The sequence below is a fragment of the Erythrolamprus reginae genome, chromosome 2, assembly GCF_031021105.1.
Source record: "Erythrolamprus reginae isolate rEryReg1 chromosome 2, rEryReg1.hap1, whole genome shotgun sequence".
NCBI lineage: Eukaryota > Metazoa > Chordata > Lepidosauria > Squamata > Dipsadidae > Erythrolamprus > Erythrolamprus reginae.
Genome location: NC_091951.1, coordinates 311,954,950 through 311,974,154, shown reverse-complemented (window position 1 = coordinate 311,974,154; position 19,205 = coordinate 311,954,950). Strand labels below are relative to the sequence as shown.

General features: G+C 36.3%; 2 protein-coding genes across 5 annotated transcripts in view; one reads left to right on the top strand and one right to left on the bottom strand.

Annotated features, from left to right (window-relative positions):
- FAM151B (family with sequence similarity 151 member B) overlaps nucleotides 1–19,205 on the top strand; it is a 786,337-nt gene that overhangs the window by 421,379 nt on the left and 345,753 nt on the right. The gene's annotated exons all lie outside the window — the stretch shown is intronic.
- The window catches only part of SSBP2 (single stranded DNA binding protein 2), a 171,838-nt gene continuing 162,335 nt past the window's right edge, over nucleotides 9,703–19,205 (bottom strand). For all 4 annotated transcript variants that reach the window (XM_070743099.1, XM_070743098.1, XM_070743100.1 and 1 more), the window contains 2 exons: nucleotides 17,630–17,728; nucleotides 9,703–13,941 (listed from right to left, as the gene is read on the bottom strand). In XM_070743099.1, coding sequence (XP_070599200.1) covers nucleotides 13,912–13,941; nucleotides 17,630–17,728 — 129 coding nt within the window. In that variant the 3' untranslated portion in view covers nucleotides 9,703–13,911. The remainder of the gene's footprint in view (nucleotides 13,942–17,629; nucleotides 17,729–19,205) is intronic.

The following is a 19,205-nucleotide window of genomic DNA, read 5'->3' as shown; positions in this document are numbered from 1 at the left end:
GGGTCCACTCTATCTACATTTCCTTGCCAAATATATGGGGAAAAGCAAGTTCATTTAGGAATAGATTTCCATTATCTCAGAGGATAAAATAGAAGTCACCAATGGATTCCTAATACATAGATATGATTAGGAGGGTAGAAACGTGCAGGCTATCCTCACATTGCTTCCTGGTAAAAGCCATAAGAAAATCACATTGAGAAGAAAGCCCCTCCCAACTCCTCCCTCCCAGCTCCATTTTGGGAAAGAGGCTTTCTCCCTCTCCCAGCTCCGTTTCGGGAAAGTGGCTTTCCCCCCTTCCCAGCTCTTTTTCGGGAAAGAGGTTTTTCCCGTTGTGTATGTAAATACATCTAATTTACTTACCGGCCACAGATTGGCCAAACCGTGGCTGGGAAATTTAAGCGGCTGTCAAAGCCGCGCCTCTAAAGAAAAAACTTTTTAAAAGGACAGTGTAGCCCTACCGCATTCATTTTTTTATTCCATTGCCGTGCCTTGTATATTTTTTTTTGCCATTCACCCAAGAACACCTCTCTGCTAGATTATTTTCCATAACATTCTTGGATATAGTAATTGTTTGCTCTATGTTAATAACCAATCATCCCCTCTCCAAGTATAGAGTTTCATATATGCACACTATACTGTATGTGATAGTTCAAACTAGTGGTGAAATCCAAAATTTTTTACTACCTGTTCTGTGGATGTGGCTTGGTGGGCATGGCGGGGAAGGATACTGCAAAATCCCCATTCTCTCCCCACTCCTGGGGGAAAGATATTGAAAAATCTCCATTCCTGCCCCATTCTAGAGCCAGCTAGAGATAGTATTTGCCGGTTCTCCATACTACTCAAAATGTCCGCTACCAGTTCTCTGAACTATTCAAAATTTCCACTACCGATTCTTAAGAACTTCCCTCCCAGAGGCCCTCTGGAAGCCAGAAATGATCCATTTCTGAACTTCCGGTGCCCCTGGAAGGCCTGGTTTTTGCCCTCCCCAGCCTCCAGAGACTTTTCTGGAGGCTGGGGAGGGGAAAAAAGCCACCCCTACTCTTCCAGAGGACTTTTGGAGGCTAGAAACATCCTCCCAGAGCCTCCATGTCCGTGTGAGACCTTTACTTACCTCAAAATAGACCACTGGAGACTCCTAGGAGGGGAAGGGGCATGTGAACGCTGGAGCTGATCTAAGGCAATGGTTCCTGTGCCAGCAAATATGGCTCCGCATGCCACAGGGGGCACATGTGCCATAGGTTCGTCATCTCGGGCCTAGGTTGTTGTGATGCCTCAGACCTTTCTAAACTATCTCCTTTCAGAAGTTCAAAGGTCCAACTATGGAAATTAGTTTTATGTGTCCAAATTATTTTCATTTTAATGCGCCCATTTTTCCTTGTGAACTTTTTAACATCAAATTATTTTGAAACACATAGAATAGTATCAGTTGATGAAAGAAAACTGCTGACTGATCATAAGCAATGCTTTGCTGTTTGCATCCTAGTCAGAATGCTTAACCAATCACCTTTAAATAATTTTAAACAATTCTATTTTAATGTTATTAAAATAATGCTAGGACCACTTCTGGATATAATTTTTAAAAGAGATAGCTTTTAAAATACAACTTATTTTGAAAAATGAAACTTTATTCTAAAATGTATCGAAAATTGCAAGACACAACACAATTAAAACAGATAAATACATTTTATATACAGAAAGCATTAAAACACAATTGTTAATATAATTTTATACCATTTTAATGAGTTTCCATCAACAAAATTTTACAATTTAAAGACTTCAATTGCAAAACAGTTTTAAAATCATATGTATAAATTATGTCTACAACAACTCCAATACAGGTAAAGTAAAATACAAAAATAATCAATACTGAAATTCAAATACAAAACCCCAAATAATGTTGCACAGGTACATATGTACATTTGCTGAAATCATGCAGTAACACAGTGCAACAAAATTAACTGTCTTAGTTTAAAACCTATCACAAAATGGAACAACCATATCTGCAAGCAGAAGAAAATATATATTTGTAATAAATCATAGTGCATTTAGAAGTTAAATTTTATAAAATGATTGCTGAGTGATTTATTTCAAAAACTTCCCAGTTGGTTCAGACATTTCACATAATTCTAAATTACACGTCTTCTATGAAATTAAAATTTAGAAGTTTAAAAAGATTTAATGCCAAAACATTTCTGCCTGTTTTCAGCTTTTAGTTTTGACATCATAGTTTTAACATTGCAAGGTATCTCTGTCACTTCCTTGTTGTCAAAGTATATGTTTATGAAATATTTGATCAAAGTAAAAATTTAGACTACAGCAGGTGAAATTAAAGACATACCTTGCTAGGAAGGAAGGAAGGGAGGGAGGGAGGAAGGAAAGGAGAAAAGGAAGGAAGGAGAGAAGGAAGGAAGGAAGGGAGGAAGGGAGGGAGGGAGGGAGGGAGGAAGGAAGGAAGGAAGGAAGGAAGGAAGGAAGGAAGGAAAAGACACCAGACTTAATATGTCCAGTTATGTGCCAAAGCATAAACATACAAGCTGTATATGGTGAAATATGTCTATACCTAAGACTTTGACCACAATGGTCTTGATTGCACAAAAACACATCTCAAAGGAATTTATGGCTTGAATGACATTTCATACAATTGGGTGAGCTGGTGCAAAGTAAGTCATTTGTGAGTGTGGTTTCTTGCACAACATTTAGGCTACACTGTAGAAAGTTAATGTTCAAACAACTGTGCAGTAAAATATTTAATATGCTCCAACAGGAAAAATATACTTGTTACAATTTATTTTGCCTTGCCAGAATTTTTACATTAGCTGCCATTTGGTTTGCCACAATCCAAGGTTATTGATTTCACTTTAATTTGTATTTCATCAAATTTTAATCATTTTGATAAGATTTATCTATACGCTCTGGTTCTTTCTTAGAATTATCTTGGCAAATCAAGCCAAGAGTTGAAAATAACAGATAAACCAGGGGGAGAGCATGATGTACATGTGTGTAAATACATATACTGTAATATACAATGGTATGGTATCTACATACATACATACATACATGCTGTATTCTAAAGTGTTTCACATTCTGTACAAAAGGTCACTTAGACGTATATTACTGCAAAAATAGGCCAATTTTGTATGCACACAGTCTTATAGTATTTCTGGTACCTGTGATAGGAAACTGAATGAGATGCTGGTGGTACTGTATGTAAAGTCAGGAAGAAAAGTTTCTTTTTACTAAAAGGAAGCAAAAGCCTGTAGTTTTTAGTATAAAAGGTGGAAAACAGGGATTACTAAAAATAGAAACAATATAGTGTTAACACAATACATATTGTAGATAATTTTAACTACTGTATACTGTAATACCATTTGTTGTAAATTCTCTTAACTCAGCCCTACAAGGTACATAGTACTGAAATTGTTTTGAAAAACAATGGGTGCTAAACATTATGTGTGTGGGTGTGTGTGTATTTGTGTATATGTATACAGTGATCCCCCGCTCGTTGCGAGGGTTCCGTTCCAGGAGCCCCCGCAACGAGCGGGTTTTCGCGAAGTAGCGATGCGGAAGTAAAAACACCTTCTGCGCATGTGCAGATTGTGTTTTTATTCCCACAGCGCTAGCGAGGAGCCGAAGATTGGGGGCGGCGCGGCTGTTTGCCGCCGGCATGGAGGGCTTCCTAGCAGCCCCCCAAACCCGGGTTGGGGGTCCGGGGGGCGCTGGCTCTCGCCGCTTTCGAGCTGAATCCGGGAGCGAATTCGCTCCCGGATTCAGCTCGAAAGCGGCGAGAACGAACGGCAAGGAACGCCTTTTCCACGCCGTTCATTCTCGCCGATTTCGAGCTGAATCCGGGAGCGAATTCGCTCCTGGATTCAGCTCGAAAGCGGCGAGAACGAACGGCAAGGAACGCCTTTTCCACGCCGTTCATTCTCGCCGATTTCGAGCTGAATCCGGGAGCGAATTCGCTCCTGGATTCAGCTCGAAAGCGGCGAGAACGAACGGCAAGGAACGCCTTTTCCACGCCGTTCATTCTCGCCGATTTCGAGCTGAATCCGGGAGCGAATTCGCTCCTGGATTCAGCTCGAAAGCGGCGAGAATGAACGGCGTGGAAAAGGCGTTCCTTGCCGTTTGTTCTCGCCGCTTTCGAGCTGAATCCGGGAACGAATTCGCTCCTGGATTCAGCTCGAAAGCGGCGAGAACGAACGGCAAGGAACGCCTTTTCCACGCCGTTCATTCTCGCCGATTTCGAGCTGAATCCGGGAGCGAATTCGCTCCTGGATTCAGCTCGAAAGCGGCGAGAACGAACGGCAAGGAACGCCTTTTCCACGCCGTTCATTCTCGCCGATTTCGAGCTGAATCCGGGAGCGAATTCGCTCCTGGATTCAGCTCGAAAGCGGCGAGAACGAACGGCAAGGAACGCCTTTTCCACGCCGTTCATTCTCGCCGATTTCGAGCTGAATCCGGGAGCGAATTCGCTCCTGGATTCAGCTCGAAAGCGGCGAGAACGAACGGCAAGGAACGCCTTTTCCACGCCGTTCATTCTCGCCGATTTCGAGCTGAATCCGGGAGCGAATTCGCTCCTGGATTCAGCTCGAAAGCGGCGAGAACGAACGGCAAGGAACGCCTTTTCCACGCCGTTCATTCTCGCCGATTTCGAGCTGAATCCGGGAGCGAATTCGCTCCTGGATTCAGCTCGAAAGCGGCGAGAATGAACGGCGTGGAAAAGGCGTTCCTTGCCGTTCGTTCTCGCCGCTTTCGAGCTGAATCCGGGAACGAATTCGCTCCTGGATTCAGCTCGAAAGCGGCGAGAACGAACGGCAAGGAACGCCTTTTCCACGCCGTTCATTCTCGCCGATTTCGAGCTGAATCCAGGAGCGAATTCGCTCCCGGATTCAGCTCGAAAGCGGCGAGAACGAACGGCAAGGAACGCCTTTTCCACGCCGTTCATTCTCGCCGCTTTCGAGCTGAATCCAGGAGCGAATTTGCTCCCGGATTCAGCTCGAAAGCGGCGAGAATGAACGGCGTGGGCGGGCGATGGGCGGGCGGCAGCGAGGAGTTTGCGTGGGCGGTGGAGAAACTCCTCGCTGACGCCAGCAAGAGGGGGAAGACTCAGGGAAGCCGCCCAGCAGCTGATCTCCCGGTTGCCATCTACGCATGCGTGCCCACGGGCACGCATGCATAGATGGTATTTTGACTTCCGGGTTGAAAAATAGCGAAGTACCCTGTTCGCAATGGTTGGGGACGCAATAAACGGGGGATCACTGTATAACGAAATAATGAAATATTGCTGGATATATTTTTTTTGCTGTAAAAATCAAACAGCAGTGAAACTTCTTCCGTGATCTGTAATTTTCCTCTTTCATGATTGAAGGGTACATGAGTGAACAGCAACATGAATTGCTAAAGGTCAATCCCAAATACATAAAAAAACAACACGTAGTTGCTGATAAATTAAAAATCAAATTAACAATGAAAGACAGATGAGAGCAATTTGGATAAAAACAGATGATGTGTTTATGATAAAATTATAATGAATATGGAAAGATGATCAAGCTCAGCTCTCTCAGACTAAAAGATTCAATACTTCAGAATTACAATTCAATTAAAATTTGTTTAAATCTTTTAAATTACCGAATATCTAAAAACTTTGTGGAGGAATAAATTGCTACAAAAAACCACTATAAAACAGGTGAGTGTATAAGAATATTTTCAATTCATTAAACCATTGTTCTAATGTGATCTAATAATGTTGCAAGGTATTGTAGTTGGGGAAAAATTCCACTCATAAGTCCTATGATATATCTCTACAATGTTTCTATTTAATCAGTATGAACATTAATCATATTGATAGACGTAACTTGTAAACTGTATTGTCTAATTTTTTGTTTTGTTTAAATTTTTGAAACGAGTTTTTACAAGCCATTTAAATGTGCAACAGAATGTTTTCATTAGCTAGCTTTCCATGATATCCATACATATCTTAAAGTTATTTTTGACTGTAAACCTTACAATACAACATACAATAGAATTTCCTTCTGGACAGCACTGTTGAGGGATAAAAACATAACTGAACACATTTCATAAAATCTGTAGCTTCTTTAATACATTAGATGGATTGAATGGATAAGTTATACTACAATAAATTTTTGCCAATAATTTGTTATAAGATTTATAAATAATGCACTTTGAAACTATTAGTCACATTCTAAAATTGTGGCTAAGACAATTTTAACTAAATTAATTAATTCCACTAAATTATATTTGGTCACACATAATTGGACCTATAACCAAAATAATGTTTTCAAGGTCCATATGCAGCCCTGAGATTCTGCCTCTGTTGATTGATGATGTATTTTGATTACAATTCCTAATTTCTTAATAAATTAACGTACTAAAGTAAAAGTCCTCAACTTACAATCATTCGTTTCGTTACTATTTGAAGTTACAAGGACACTGAAAAAAAATGAGTAAAGTACTTCTGTTTTCAAACTTCTTGCTCTTTGAGAACTGCTATTTATGACAGTTGCACTGTCTTGGGTCATGTGATCACTATTTGTAAACTTCCCACTGACTTTTCACTAAATCAATAAGGGAATAGGGGATTCACTTAACAATTTAATGATTCACGTAAAAACGGCAATAGTTTACTTAGCAATTGTGGCCAAAAATGTAATAAAATTGAGCACAACTCACTTAACTGTCTTGCAGTTAATAGAAATATTTAGTTCTACTGATTATAAGTTGAGGACTACCTGTAGCAATTTCACTATTCATTCTAACTTTTAAAAAAGCCAGTTTTATTTACTGTAATAATTGGATTTCTGCAAAGCACTTTGCTTTCACACTGTATAGAATATTGTTTTGTTTCACTATGGATGTAAGAGAGAATTCATAACTCATATTCCTCAGTTAGTGACCTGCCTGCTATTTCCTGGATTCTGAAAATCTGAATTTCAATGTCATGATGTGGAAATACATACAAGAAAATTTGTTTTTGAATGTGGATTGCTTCTGAAAATCTTGGAATTTGTTTAAAGTGAGAAACTAAGAAACTTACAGCTTTAAATAATACATTAACTTTCTGTAGAAAAAATGGATCTAACACCTATTAAGCCTTAATACTTTATCATCCTCTTGAACAGTTTTTTGTTAATCTAAACCAGTTTTTTAAATTAGAAAAATTATACCTTACATGGTTTTCCCAAGGGGTGTATTAGTTAAGTGACGAGTTATAAGTATGTACATATTAATTTAATATCAACACTTTCAAATTCTTTCTCCTCCCTCTTTATATTCTAACCTTTGTATGATATGTTTCTTTTCAGTAAAAATACAGAGATACAGTACCATAAATTAATGGACAATAGATTGAAACAAGCTTGTTTCTGTGAAAATTTTTAGTGCTGATATTTTACTTGTTTTGAAAAAGACCAGAGTGATGCAAGGAAATATGTGGTATTGGGGGCACTTTGATGAAAGGAGGAAGACAAGACAGCTTCTCAACAGAAGTACAGTACTTGAAAATCTCTTTCATGGTAATTTCATTTCATTGCTTTCAGACAATAAAAACACATTCTTATATTCAGTACATTCATTAGTCTGTAATTGAATTACTGATGGCTTAACAGACTAGCAAATTTCAAACCTATTGGCTACTGGAGATTATAAATTAATAATACTTTTAATATTCAGATTGCAGGCATTGAAGTATTAGGAACGCACAAGAATTTTTAGGTTATATGTATGAGTTTTTCTTGGGAAGGTAACAGCCATTTTAAGGAACGAAATAATGAATTTAATTAATTGATCTGATGTTAAAAGTTGGACTGTTTATATTGTTACCTGTTGAATAAATAATTTTGCTGCAAGATTTTATAGCAAGCATTGAAATTAAGCTTTACTGCTTGCAGAAATGCAAATGATTTGCTGTATAATAAAAACATGTACTTTAAATGTTCTTAACTTCACCACATAAAAAGCTGAAACTTAGTTACTAAGACTTAGTTTTCTTATATTCTAGGAAAATCCTGAATTTCTGCTAGACTATAGTATAGTAGTCTGCAGTATATTATAGTCTTCCATCTTACTTGCAAATAATTGAAAATGCTGTTTTTATCAGTATTTTTATAATACAAATTTCTAAATGTTTAAAATTTAAAAAAGTTTAAAATTCCAAAAGCCAGAAACATTTTCTAAAAACAAAACAAAATAGCATCATTCAGTAGATACATACAAAGATAATTGGCCAAGGATCTAAAAATAGCAACTGTAGTAGCTATCCTACATGAAATAAAAGCTAATTTTCCCATTCAAATTGTGGGATTTAGCTTTAGCTTGATAAGGCTCATCTAAATTAAATCTTACTGGAAAGAGAGGATAATCATTGACAAATTTATTAAATAAGCCTTAAGTACTAATCCTAAAAATCCCAATGTATATATAGCTGTTATTTCTCATGCCAAATTGTATGTCATTTTATACATTTTTAAAATGATGCTAAACGAGTTTTTCTTTAATTGTAAATGCTCACATGGATATTCAAAGTCTGGACATAAGCCCTTTAGATTTGATTACAGCACACAGTAAATTAGAAAAAAACTATTAACTCTTAAGTAGTGACATATTTTATGGTACATTTGGAATTTAATGTCCAGAATAATTCCAATGGTGTTCATATTCTAATTTTAATTATTATCTATTTTGTTGTTGTGAACTTAATTTAAAAAGAGAAACCATTTATTTTCTAAATCTTTTAAAAATAAAATATTGAAATTACACAGGACATCTACAGATTAGAAATTAGAAATAATTGTAAAACTGAGACTATACATGGCCAAAATGTATATAAATATTACTTTTTAAAATAATATTTTTAAAATGTTAAATCAGCATACTTAATACTGAACTGAATACTTTATTTGACCAAGTGTGATTAGGCATACAAAGAATTTGTCTCCAGTTCAAATAAAAAAGAATAGCACTAAAAATCTTTAGCACTATAAAGGCTAAAAGTAATTCAATTTTCCTTTTAATTTTATATGTGTCAGTGCACAAATCTGTTTGTCTAACTGACTGCCTATCTAGAATTTGGAAGGGCATAAGTCTTTACATAAATTGAAGCAGCCTTAACTCAAACAAGTCTTAGTTGACAGTTCCAATGAAAAAAGACCGGCTTCACTTAGTATAAGGAATTTTCTATAGGAGCAAGATTTGATCAATCTGTTCAACAGTCAGGAAGGGTTCCATGTGCAAATGCATTAATGGTATTACTTGGCATTGAAAGAATTAGAGAACTTGTGTTTGCATAGATCTCCATATGCACATCAGAACATTTAGAGAATTGTGTATTATATAATCATATTAATAATTTTACATTGTATTCAAACTGGAAATAGGAATTTTGGTATTTTGATACTAAATTGTAATTTGAAATACTTAAGCTTCATCTTGTTTATTAAAAATATTTAATGTACCAAAAGAGTTAACATACACATTTCTATTCACTAGTCACACTCCAGTGTACTGTCGACTGGAATGAAGTTGTGCAATAATTTCCGATGAATTGCATGAAAAAATACTTTAAAAAAAACTTTTTCCAGATCATCCTACATCATGGATATACTGTTGTTAAAAACTATATGCTAAGTCCACAATAAAATGATTTTTTTCAAAAGGGAAATCAGGGAATAAATATATACTACATTAGGACTCATAAAAAATCAGTGCAATATTTATTGGCAAAAATGTGTGACACCAAAATAAAAGAATAAAAATGTACAACTTAATCCTCTTCAAGAAAAGTCACCATCTAATTTCATAGTTTTGTTACATCCAGCATATTGACACATAATCACAATTATGATAAACATAGTAATGACTTTTAGTCAACTGAATTTTGATGCTAGGTTGTAATCCATGCAGATACAAAACAGCTACTCTTATTAACCAAATAGCCACTTTCTTATTATGATTAATTTACATTCCTGTGTTTTCAAAAGGATTTGGTATATCATTAATAGTTTGGTGCTACATATGCAAGCCATGTGCTTATTCCTACCTTCTTTTCATGGCATCTTCAACTTAATGGGTTAATTCTGAGTTTTGGTAAATCATTTATGGCTGTTATATTAAGAGTATGATTTGTGCTTGCTCTATAAACCAGGATTTTAAGGAATTGGGATTTGATTGCTTGGCATTACATTTGAGCCAGCCCATTGCTTATTGTAACTGGATTGAAATATGCATATTAAATCAGCATTACATCATTTTTCTTAAAAACAAAAAGGTCAGTTGAAAAAAGTTTTAACTAAAAGCACCTGATAACTAAATCAGGTGCTTTAGGGTGTCAGCTTTTCTAGGTTTATTTTTTCCATTGGATCTAGTATAGAGATGAGAAAGTATTTGGGGTGCACCAATTAGGCCAGGATAGTGGCAACCAAAGGTTCAACTGATGAATCAGGCAAAAATGAAAATATTCCAACTAGAAATTGGTTACTGTAAGCTAGAAGCTTGAAGGACCATTTCCTTTTCTGTGATAGTCTGTCATTGTGGCTGAAGCACAGGATTTAGCGAAAGCGAGGTAAAGGAAATTATACCACCTTTTCTGAACCTATGTGTGCAACAAGTTGTGAGAATAAAGAAAACCACACCAAATTCAATCATCTTTGATTTGATTTTAAAACAAACATTTAAATTCATGTTAAAGCATTTTATGTAGGAACTACTGAAATGTATTATATCCTGTATGTTTATTACTGATACCGAATCTATTTCTGGGATTTAAAATTTGTGTGTTTGTGTGAATGTGTATCTATGAGTGTATGTATGTATGTATATACACAGAGAGAGAGAGAGAGGGAGAGAGAGAGAGAGAGAGAGAGAGAGAGAGAGAGAGAGAGCGAGAGAGAGAGCGAGCTCCAGGCTATGAAATCAATTTTAATTTACATATTTTAATTTTTCAGGAAAGTTTTCAGAATATTTGTAAAGAGACACAGGTAGGAATAAATTTGATTTTTTTATCAGGAATATTTTTTAAGCAGGATACAAAAGGAAGGGGATATTCTGATCACATATAATCCTTTTCAAAAGTTCATATACATGTGAACTGAATCTAGGCTTTTTGAGAAATTGCATTAAAAATCCCCAAGGTAAAATGTAAGGTCATCTTAATTGTTCAAAATGCATTCTTTTGGAGGTGGCAATTAGAATCATGGCATTAAGGTTCATATAGGACTATACCACATGCAGGACATGTGGAACCTTTAACACGTGAGAAATAAATCAATGACTGAAAGTCAATGATCTATTTTAATTTTGTTCTTCATATTGCCAAATTCTATAAATAATTTAATAGAATATACAGAGGAAGCTAAACAAAAATACAATTTATAACTAGCATTGTCATTAGATATTATATGCACAGCATTCATAGTTATTTTTTGTGCGTACTGGAAATGAGTTACTGGAAAAATTGGGCACACAGATTTTTACATGCATAAAATGAGTATCTGAAAAACTAAAGATCGGGGTTAAGGAATCATCCAAAACTGCCCTTCAATTTAGAGAAGACACCTTATTCCAGCAGAAGTTCCCATAAACAAAAGGGAGAGAAAGGACCTGGTTCCCATTTTGTTTTCAATTACCTGGAATACATTTTTGAAAGAGAAAGATAGGCAATCTCTTCCTCCACTGCATTCATGGAAGGTTTGGTTGAATCAAAAAGCTTTTCTGAAGAAAATAACATCACCAGAAACTATCTAGAATTATTGTCTTGTTCTGAATGTTCAATAAAATGAAAATAAAATATTTTGGAGTCATAGATTAAATTTTGCAAAAATATAAACATGTGTTAGGTTACACATTGCAACTTTACTCAGTTCTTTGGGGTTAATTTAGAAGCACTGGTTCAAGAGAAATGCCCAAAGTTTTGTTAAGTATCATGTTTTGCTTCCATGATGGGAGTTCATTTTCCTTTTTCGACTTTCCTGGTACAATCTAAATTTTCTCCATATGGTTTCCTAACCCTCCAGAGCAGATGTGATGGTTGATAAATAAAATGAAACATATGTTCTATTGGTGGATTCTATTCTGCCTGGAGTGACATGATGGGATACTGGCCCAAGCTTTCTTTAACACCAGCACAATTTTTTTTAAAAAAAAATCCAGATTAAAGTATAAAACTGCTTCTTATTCAAATATTCTTTCATTGCAATTTCAGCAGGAAGTATATTTGGATAGATTGCAACCATTGTAAAATTGTCCGTTACTTATTACAGGTGGAAATCAATTCTTGTGGGCATTACATTTACTTCCATATTTATGGAAGTAAACAAGAAAGTTACAGTACAAGATATGTAGATAATGGAAGCTGCTACTATATGGGAATTATTAAATGTTATAGCAAAATTGAAAATAGGAATAAATATAAAATAGTTAACTTTTCACACATCATTTACTTGCCAAAAACAGGATGGGGAAATAATCATGATTTCCTCATATAAAGCACCTTAAATTTCTCAGTTAATTGGAACTCAAGAAAAAATGATATTGGATGAAATTTACCATGGTCTTTTAACATAAAGCCAATTAAAATTATTTTCAGATTAATAGCTGCGTTTGTTTTTGATGCAATAGATGAAATATCTTAAGCCAACGTTAAGTTTATGTAATAAATTTACCGATCATAAAGATAATATAGGACTTTTAAGTTTACACTGATTTTAGAAACATCCAAAATGTTTAATAATATTGATAAAAAATAGATAGTGAGATGGAGATAAAGCCAGTAAGTATAGCAAGGGAAAGTAACTTGTGTCTCTTTCACTTTGGCATATGAAATAATTTGAATATGCATATGTAATCTCGGGAGAATATGATGGATATTAAAGGAAAATATTGTGTCTAAGCAAGATACTGTATAGCTGTTTATTATAATTATAACCTGTGGAAGATCGTACTAAGTATTTCCCCAACATTGGCATCCTGTCAATTTTTCTTCCTGGATGCTCCAGCGCTTTAATCAAAGCCCAACAAGTATTTTGTATTTCTCTGCATAGATCAAAAAGTTGAGCTAAACTCAGTCATATCTTGAAAGCAAATATTAAAGGATATGCATCCTAGTCTTCAACATATAACTTGGTAGTAATCTTGTTTCTATCTTTACCACCATGCAAATATGTTTAGTATAGCAGTATTAGACATTTATTAAAAAGTAGGGCACAAAACTCTTCTAGTTTCTTTCTCAATTTCAGAAGGCAAACAACAAGTTTAACACAATATTTTTTTTCTTGAGCAAATGGTCTTCAATTCACACGATTACTGGTATTACATAAAACTTTATGAAAGCCCTCTTATAAGCAATTTTATTCCTAACCATGATGGCTGACAGTGACAAAAACAGAATGTAACTGAGATCAGTTTTTAAAAAATAACTTACAAAGCAGTGATATACACAGCACAAAACAGGTTGGATGGGAGGAAGGAAGCAGTTCTTTTGAAAGATAAAATGTAAACGTAAAAAAGATGGAATAAAAGTCCCTATTTCTTATTTCTACTTAAGATGTCATGTGATAATATTTTACAACGTCCTGCAGGTCTATATATGTATGTGCTCATATTTATGTCTCTGTAACACACACATACATACATACACCTATCCCTACATATACATACAAAGATAATTGTTTGCAGTTCAGTCTTGGGCAGTTCTGATATGCCACATATTATAGCTGAAACCAGATCAAGACCCACTTTCTTCACAAAACAGGGAAGATGGTTGGAAAATAATGGTGGGTCCCAATGTGGCAGAAATCTTTTCTGTTAAACTGTACACAGGGATGAATATTTTTTCTTCTTTAGTAGCTCTCTGGAGAGGGCCAACTCAGTGCAGCCTTCACGAAGAAACTTGGTATTGGATCACACACTCATTGTCATGCTGGGGGAATACTGAAAAATAGGAATCCACATTTTAGCTACAACTCATTTACCAAGATACTAATAGTGAACATGAAATTCAAATATAATGATTAATAATAATAATAACAACATATGACTACTACTCCTAATTTAACATAACAATTTAACATAATGTGATATGTATCTGGCTTGGCAATGAAGATAAGTGTTGTGCCTTATTGTCTATAATGTTGCATGCCATATAATATTTGATTAAGCAAAACAGTGGTAGAAATATCTGGATACCTCTTACGTTTCTCATAACTTACGATAGGCATTTGAGTTTTGTTTTCTCCTGCTGACTTATTGTGAAAATTTTGGGCAAATTGATGTGTGTGTATATGTATGTCTATTAAAGTATGTGAAATTTAAAGCAGAACATGTTTTTGTACTATAGTGATCCCTCGATTATCGCAAAGGTTCCATTCCAAGACCCCTCGTGATAATCGATTTTTCGCGATGTAGGGTTGCGGAAGTAAAAACACCATCTGCGCATGCGCACCCTTTTTCCATGGCCGCGCATGCGCAGATGGTGGAGTTTGCGTGGGCGGCGGGAAAACCCGGATCTTCGTTTGCTCGCTGCTGCTGCGGCCGCCCAGCAGCTGATCTGCTCGGCGGCAGCAGCGAGGAGCCGAATCGGGCTTTCCCCTTTGCGTGGGTGGTGGGGAAACCCCGATCTTCGTCTGCTCGCTGCTGATGCAGCAGCAGCGAGCAGACGAAGATTGGGGTTTCCCCGCCGCCCACGCAAAGGGGAAACCCCGGCTCCTCGCTGATGCCCCCGCTCGTCCGCCTGCCCGCCCGCCGCCCGCCAGCAAGAGGGGGAGAGATAGAGAAAGAGAGAGAAGGAAAGAAAGAGATGAGAGAGGGAGGAAGAGAGTGTGAGAGAGGAAGAAGCAAGATAGAGAAAGAGAGAGAGAGAGAAAGATGAGAAAGGAAGGAAGAGAGTGACGTCATCGGTTTCGTTTCGCGAAGATCGAGATCGCGAAAATCGAGGGATCACTGTATAGCAGGAATTAGCAATCAGTCACTAACATGCATTGCTACCCTTTCCTTGTGGTGCCTTCACTATAATATTAAAAATTGTAACATTTTCTAAGCTCATCAAATTGCACAAGATTTCAGTCTAACAAACTATTAGGATCACATAACAATGGCGGGCAGGGAGAATGGGACAACCAAGGCCCTTCCCTACATCTTGACGAATGAAATGATTTAAGAGGTACTGACAATGTCTTGACTAAGTTACTGAAATGCCTTATCCAGTGTATCCTTGCTTTACAGTTACACAGAATTTGCTGGTTTCAATAATTTAACTTCATCATTTCACTTCAGCAACTGATGAACTAGTACAATATTTTTATGGTTATATCTTGATGTGTTTTTTTAAAATTGTGATACTGTTTCAGAGGAAGATTCTGTAGCTAGACTAATATCAAGATTTGACTGAATTTAGCCACAGAAAAACTGCAGCAAAGTAAAAATGTAAAGAGCTTTCTTCCTCTCCTACTTCTTGTTTATTTGGCAATTTTAATATGAAAATCATACTGAACCAAAACAATAACAGCAATAATTTCAATCAATTTTATTACAGACCAGTAAAACCGCTAATAATTTATACAATGTGATTACAAATATGGTTGCATTAAATTGTATGCATTTTCTTGAATTGAAAAAAAAGTTTGCAAAAATGAATAATAATGTCATGGTAAGGAAGAACTATTTATTAATCACAAAGGATGAAAATCTGTTTGTTTATTATAAAGCCAGCTTTATCTAATCTGGAATGATAAATGTGTTAGTATACATTTCAAAATGTATATGTAATTGTCTCATCATTCCTATTTTTTTTTAAATGCTGAATTATATTTTTTTCAATTAACCTGCGATATTTTTTGGAGTATAAGACACATCTATTTCCCCTCTAAAAGAGGGTGAAAATGTTGGTGGGTCTTTTACACCAAATACAGCCATTTTTGCTGTCCCGAAGCTCCACCCCTGCATCCCATTTTTGCAAAAAATGGGCCCTTTTTTTCGCACAAATGAGGTGGGCAAAGGATCTGGGAAGCCTGCAGAGAGCTCCTAGGGACCGGGGGAAGGCTAAAATGCCCGAAAACCAGCCCATTTTTCACAAAAACGAGGGCATTTCACAAAAACGAGAACTCCCTGCAGGCTTCCCAGATCCTTTACCCACTCCATTTTTGGGGGGGAAAGGGCAAAAAATGGCCTGTTTTTTTGCAAAAACGGGCATGTTTTTGCCTTTTAATTACCTCATGTAGCATGACTGGAGGAGGAATTCTGGGAGTTGAAGTCTACAAGTCTTAAAGCTGTCAAGTTTGAAGTTTATAAAAAGTGTACATGGTTGTAAAAAGTATACATGTTTGTAAAAATTATTCTTCTACACTGGTTTTGGTTCAGAATACTTTACTCCCTGTTTTATACCTCTAAAATCTAGGTGCATCTTATACTCCAAAAAATACGGTAATTGGCCTTAAGCTTAAAACTATAATTTCTTGAATAAATCATTTATTCTTCTTTACATTAAACTGAAACTAAATTTAATTTTTATTTATTCATTAAATTTATTTACTGTCCATGTCTCCACAGGTTAGTGGTGGCTTTCAACATAATAAGGCGATAAAACCATAATAATTAAATAATTCAAATAAAAATGTATAACAACTTTATATCCATTTACTGAGAAGTAAATCTTGTAGCCCTCATTCACATGTTTTACAGTACTGTATACCTAGATTTTTTATTTAAAAATAAGAAAAAAACCGATTGGCCATAGTACTGTACAAAAGTGATTTAAGAAGGCTGTGGAAGTTTTTAAAAAAGGCTCAACAGGTACCTCCAAAAGATCATTTAATTGGTTTTCTTACCTATTATAAACCAAATGATCTTTGTGAATCATCCAACTTCCATCATTCTATGATGTTAATACATATATACAGGATTGTCTTACTGAGATCAGCATATGACTTAAGTATATCGTGTATGTATCATTCCTAGTAATATTAGGAATAATACTATAATGTAATACTATAGGTCAGTTATGGTGAACCTATGGCACGGGTGCCATGGGTGGCACACGGAGCCATATCTGCTGGCATGAGAGCTATTGTCCTAGCTCAGCTCCCATGGGCATTTGTGTGCCAGACAGCTGATTTTTGGCTTGCACAGAGGTTCTGGGAGGGCATTTTTGGCTTCCAGAGAGCCTCCAGGAGGATGAAGGAGGGCATTTTTATCCTCCCCCAGCTCCAGGGAAGCCTTTGGAGCCTGGGGAGGGTAAAGCACAAACCTATTGGGCCCACAGAAGTTGGGAAACAGGCCATTTCCAGCCTCCAGAGGGCCTCTGGGTGAGAGGAGAAGCTTTTTTGCCCTCTGCAGGCATTGAATTATGGGTGTGGGCACTTGCATATACGCTATAGCGCATGCCCATGCTCTTTCGACACCCAAGGAAAAAAAGGTTTGCCATCACTGCTCTAGGTAATAGAAATGAAAACTGCAAAACAAGCTTAACATATATCAAAAGAAGTGTTCATAACTTGATTGTTTTCCACATTAAACAATACAGCCTTTAATGTATTATGGGTACAGGAATTCATAAGTATTATGAGGTAGAGCTGTACACTCAGCACCCAACAGAACAACCAGAATAAAAAAATAAAGTACTTACACTTTCACTCTGAAAAGGATTTAGAAAGTTACCCCCCATTTCACCATCATCTCGAGGGGTCCCAGGCTGATTGCTCATACTCATATTACTTGGAGAATTCTATTTGGAAAACAAAGGAAGAAAATCAAAAGCATAAATCATATGAAACTTTTTAAAAACATCCCATGAGAGATACTTTTCTTTTACCCAGAAGTACAATGCCCTCATTCTCAAGGGTAAGAGAAACACATATCCTATAGGGATTATCTTACATTTGCCAGCATGTATAAATATACTGAGCGGGGAAGGATTCCACCTATTATGTAAGCCCAGTTTCATATTTTAACCTAGGCAAAAATCAGTCATGGGCAGGGCTGATGATTTAGGGCTCCACTATACACAGCACAAGAAGTGCCAAACCTAAGAACTGTTCTGAAGCACCCATGACATCTTCATTCCTCTTAGCATTGAAATGCTGATTACATGAAACCAACCTATCATCTCTTAACTGATCAGTCAGAGATTGCAAAAGTTGTATTCAATAGTTTTTCTGAAGATTGTATTGGGACAGAATAGGAAACAGGATTTTATTTACACTTTTAAGACTGTCCAACTATGAGGATTCTAGGTGCACATTTGTATTTAAGTTAGACTTACATTACTTTTGGTGAGTCCCCTGAAGACTTCAACTGAGCACACTTATTGCTCAGGTGATGATTTAGCAGATTTATCAAGCAGGATTGTACCTTGGATTTCAAAATGAAATTATGGCTCCTCCTCCTTGTAGCACTTACATAAAATGCCTCATTTTTCCCCCTTTCTTAACTTTCTTAACTGCTCCCGGTTCGCTTGTATCTGTGGGTTGTCGGAGAGCCAGTCGCAAAGGGAGTGTGAGGCTCCGCCCACCTACCATTTGGGTTCTTTTACCCTTTGCACATGCACAAAGTGTTCTGTGCATGTGCAGAGGAGAAAATAACCCAAATGGCAGTGTCTGGGCATGTGGATGGAGCCTCGTGACTGGTTCTCTGGTGACCCACAGGCATAAGTGTACCAGGAGCATTTCACCCCTGCTTTAACTTCCTTAACTTAAAAGTGAATAATAAGAATGGGGAAAAAGAGAGATAAGTACTTATTTTGAAATGTTGGGTAGGAACAAGGTCAGAGAATTCAATAAAAGTGGCTGGATCATTATCAAACACAGAATGAGAAAAGTGACTGTTTGGTGAATAGCTGCTTTGAAAAAAAAACCCTGTTTCCTTCAAATCTATCATTTATTTAAATAAGTCTCCTAATACGTACAATAGGGAAATTAATGAACCTTTGAGGTTAATTGATTGGATTGTTTATGATTAGTAAAGAATTCAAGGATGGTAAAAAGTTTTGAATGTGGGACAAATATTAAGAATAGATTTTGAAAGAAAATGATGGTAGAGTAAAAAATGTGAAAGGAATGAAAGTAAAATTAAAAATGAATACAAGGATGGAAAGCAGGAGCCTGTATGTAAAAAACATTAGAAGACAGATTAATTTCCCAAAAGAATGATGAAAAGAAGACGGAATCAGGGAAAATATGGAAACCAGGTTAAGAATAATTATA